This window comes from Neomonachus schauinslandi, unplaced genomic scaffold (genome assembly GCF_002201575.2).
Source record: "Neomonachus schauinslandi unplaced genomic scaffold, ASM220157v2 HiC_scaffold_1919, whole genome shotgun sequence".
Taxonomy (NCBI): Eukaryota; Metazoa; Chordata; class Mammalia; order Carnivora; family Phocidae; genus Neomonachus; species Neomonachus schauinslandi.
Window position 1 is genome coordinate 3,076 of NW_025410609.1, and position 3,858 is coordinate 6,933.

The 3,858-nt window shown below is 36.6% G+C and overlaps 1 protein-coding gene across 1 annotated transcript in view; it reads right to left on the reverse strand.

Annotated features, from left to right (window-relative positions):
• LOC123323885 (olfactory receptor 2T33-like) overlaps positions 1–639 on the reverse strand; it is a gene marked incomplete at its 3' end in the record, with an annotated part of 1,003 nt that extends 364 nt beyond the window's left edge. Inside the window, 2 exon segments of the mRNA XM_044912410.1 lie at positions 3–483; positions 486–639. Coding sequence (XP_044768345.1) covers positions 3–483; positions 486–639 — 635 coding nt within the window.
• Between the last annotated feature and the right edge of the window lie 3,219 nt (positions 640–3,858).

Sequence of the window (3,858 nt, forward strand, 5' to 3'; positions counted from 1 at the left end):
GGAGAGCCAGAGGGATCAAGAGGAACAGGAGGCAACACACATACGTGAAAAACTTAAAAAAGGTAGCGTGGGCACAGGGAAGGTGCGTGAGTGTGGGTGCCTCACAAAAGAAGTGGTTGATTTCTCGAGAATGGCAGTAAGGGAAGCTCAGAGTGGCACCAGGCTGCATCAGCCCATCCACCCCTCCCGGAAGCCAGGAGCCTGTGGTCACGTGCAAGCAGAGCTTCTGATTCATGAGGATGTGGTTGCGCAGGGGGTGACGTATGGCCACATAGCCGTCATAGGCCATGGCCGCTAAGAGGAAGCACTCACCCTCTCCCAGCATGGGAAACAGTAAAATCCGGGCTCCACAGCCAGCAGGAGAGATGGACCTGGTGCCCATCAGGTAGTTGGTTGCCATTTGGGGGACTATGGTGGAGACCAGCATCATGTCCATGAGGGAGAGCTGGCTAAGCAGGAAGTACATGGGTGTGTGCCACTGGGGTCCTCATGGATGAGCACAATCATGAGGGCATTGCCCATCAGGGAGATGAGGAAGAGCATGAGCACCATTGAAAAGAGGAACAGATGGGTCTGAGTGTAATTAAAGAGCCCTAAAGGAATGGAGTTTATCTCTGTGGTGTCATTTGCATCTTCCATGGCTCCATTCATGCTTGGAAGACAAGGAATGAGAGTTGCTAGGAGCTAAGTTTAGGCATTTACTTAAGAAGAGGTGGTCAAATGACATAGAAACCAAAATGAGACTTGGAGGAATAATTACATCTTTAATCTTTCACTTTGTGACAGGATATTTGCCTTAGCATCCTATCACACTGCTCTGCTGTTATTACAAAGTATTTTTTAACCCTAAGATAATTGCATAACAAGTATATATCACAGTACACATTACATTTCTATTATTTCTCTATATCTTGTTAGTATGCCTCACATAATTTACTCATGATGTGAGGAAATATTACGAAATTCCAGTTTTCTAAAATTTGTGTACTTCTGTGTTGAAAGAGCCCCATAGTCCCACATTTTAGTCCATATTGATGTGATATATCGCTTAATTATGACTTTTCCATGTTTCTCATATGCTCAAAGTAGTTTCTCAAGATTTCCTTCAATGCCATGAGGAATTGTTTTAATATAAAAAATACACAAAACTAAATGTAAAACTACTATAACTCAGATTGCAGATGAGGTACACAAAATGGCTATATTTCTCTATTTTACATGTGCATTCAGCATATGGTTCAATATACCAGGCTCCCAGCTACCACACATACTGCTCTGGAGCACCTATCATCATACAGGCCACGTCATCATGGTGTGTACATGTGATTACAGGGAATTTGTCTCAGTTTAGAGAACTTGCAACAATTAATTTTTATACCTAATATATACTCACAGAATGCTGAATTTAATTAAATGTGTGCATTATAAAAATAAATTTCATAAATGAATATAACCCTAGGGAACATAAAAAAAAACGTTTTAATTTGCAGCCTTAAACACTTTGCTACCAGTAATCACACATCTTTAAAGATAGGAGATACATTTATTTATTAACAGATAAAATTAATTAGCAAATTGATTACATTTTAATTATCTGGTTTGTTGGTTAATTATCTAACTGGTTAATTAAGACATGTTCAAATAAATTAATGCCCCAAATTACTCTGAAGTACAGCATCACCTGTGAATAAAATAGGAAACATCTCGTTTAATTGTAGGGATTAATTGTCTTTTCCCTAAAGCCTCAACCTTTAATTTAATTTTTCTTATCTATAAGTATCTATGGTAGTAGAATTAGATGTACATGCAAATGACTTTTCCCTACAAATTCACTCTTTTAAAGACAGAAATAGATTAATGATTACCAAGATGATTATGTTTGGGATTTATTCATAATGTATACAATATCGAATCCTTATTTAGTTTTTATGTAAATTAATTGGTAAGCAGGGCAAAATTTTTAAATGGGCAGTATCTTTTGTAAATATTAGCACTGTTTTCAGTGTCTAGCATATATGACCACTAACCATTAAATCACTAAATGATATAGAGGTTCTTTTCATCAAAATAGATATAAATAAGACATAATAAGCTTATGAATTTAGTAAGTTATTAGTTACTGCTCCATTTTATTACACAATTTATGTATAGCATAACATATTAATGAGTAGGATATTTCTAATTTTCTGTTAATATAATTTATGGCCTCATGCATGCGGCAAGACTTTAGTAAATAATATAAAGGTAGTACATTTTGGCTCTTAGATAACTGAATTCATAACTTTATAACTCTCAACAACCGTTGATTTCTGTTTCAGTTCTTCCATGGGATACTATCAGTTATTTTAGGGGCAATAATTAGAGTCAATCACGAAAAGGTGAAAATTAATTTTGTTTAAATTTCAAGTTTATTAATGGTACCGAGCAGAAACTCTTTTAAACTTTTGGATTAATTCTGCAAACTCACTGTTCAGAGGGATCACAACCGACACCAAAGAAATACAAATAATTATAAGAACATATACAAGCAGCTAATGCCAACAAATTAGGCAATCTGGAAGGAATGGATGCATTCCTAAAAACATATAAACTACCAAAACTAAAACAGAAGGAAAGAGAAAACCTGAACAGACCCAAAAGCAGCAAAGAAATTGAAGCAGTAATTAAAAATCTCCCAACAAACAAGAGTCCAGGGCTAGATGGCTTGCCAGGGGAATTCTACCAAACATTTAAAGAAGAACTTATATCTCTTCTTCTGAAGATGATTCCAAAAATAGAAATGGAAGGAAAACTTGCAAACTTACTCTATGAGGCCAGCATTATCTTGATCCCAAAACCAGGCAGAAACCGCAACAACAAGGAGAAATACAGACTAATATCCCTCACGAGCATGGATGCCAAAATACTCATCAAGATAGTAGCCAATAGGATCCCACAAGATCTTAAAAGGATTATTCACCATGATCAAGTGGGATTTATTCCTGGGTTCCAAGGGTGGTTCAACATTTGCAAATCAAGAAACATGATATATTACATTAACAAAAGGAAACATAAGAACCATATGATCCTTTCAAGTAATGCAGAAAAAGCATTTGAAAAATACAGCATTCTTTCTTGATTAAAACTCTCCACAGTGTAGGGATAGAGGGAACATGCCACCATATCACAAAAGCTATATGTCAAAGCCCACTGCAAATATTATTCTCAATGAGGAAAAACTGAGAGCCTTACCCCTAAAGTCGGGAACATGGCAGGGATGCCCACTCTCACCACTGTTGCTCACCATAGTACTAGAAGTCCAAGCCTCAGCAATCGGAAAACAAAAAGAAATAAAAGGAATTCAAATTGGAAAAGAAGAAGTCAAACTCTCACTCTTAGCAGATGACATGATATCTTATGTGGAAGACCCCAAAGACTCCACCCCAAAATTGCTAGAACCCATACAGGAATTCAGCAATGTGGCAGGATTTAAAATCAATGCAAAGAAATCATTTTCATTTCTATATACTAATAATGAGACAGAAGAAACAGAAATTATGGAATTGATCCAATTTACAATTGCACCAAAAACCACAAGATAACTAGGAATAAACCTAGCCATGGAGGAAAAGAATCTGTACTCTAAAAACTACAAAATACTTATGAAGGAAATGAGGAGGACACAAAGAAATGGAAAAACTTCCCATGCTCATGGATTGGAAGAATATGCGTTGTTAAAAAGTCTATGCTACCCAGAGCAGTCTACACATTCAATGGATTCCTTATCAAAATGCCACCAACACTTTTCACGGAGCTGGAATAATTAATCCTAGATTTTGGATGGAACTGGTAAAGACCCCAAATAGCCAGAGGAATGTT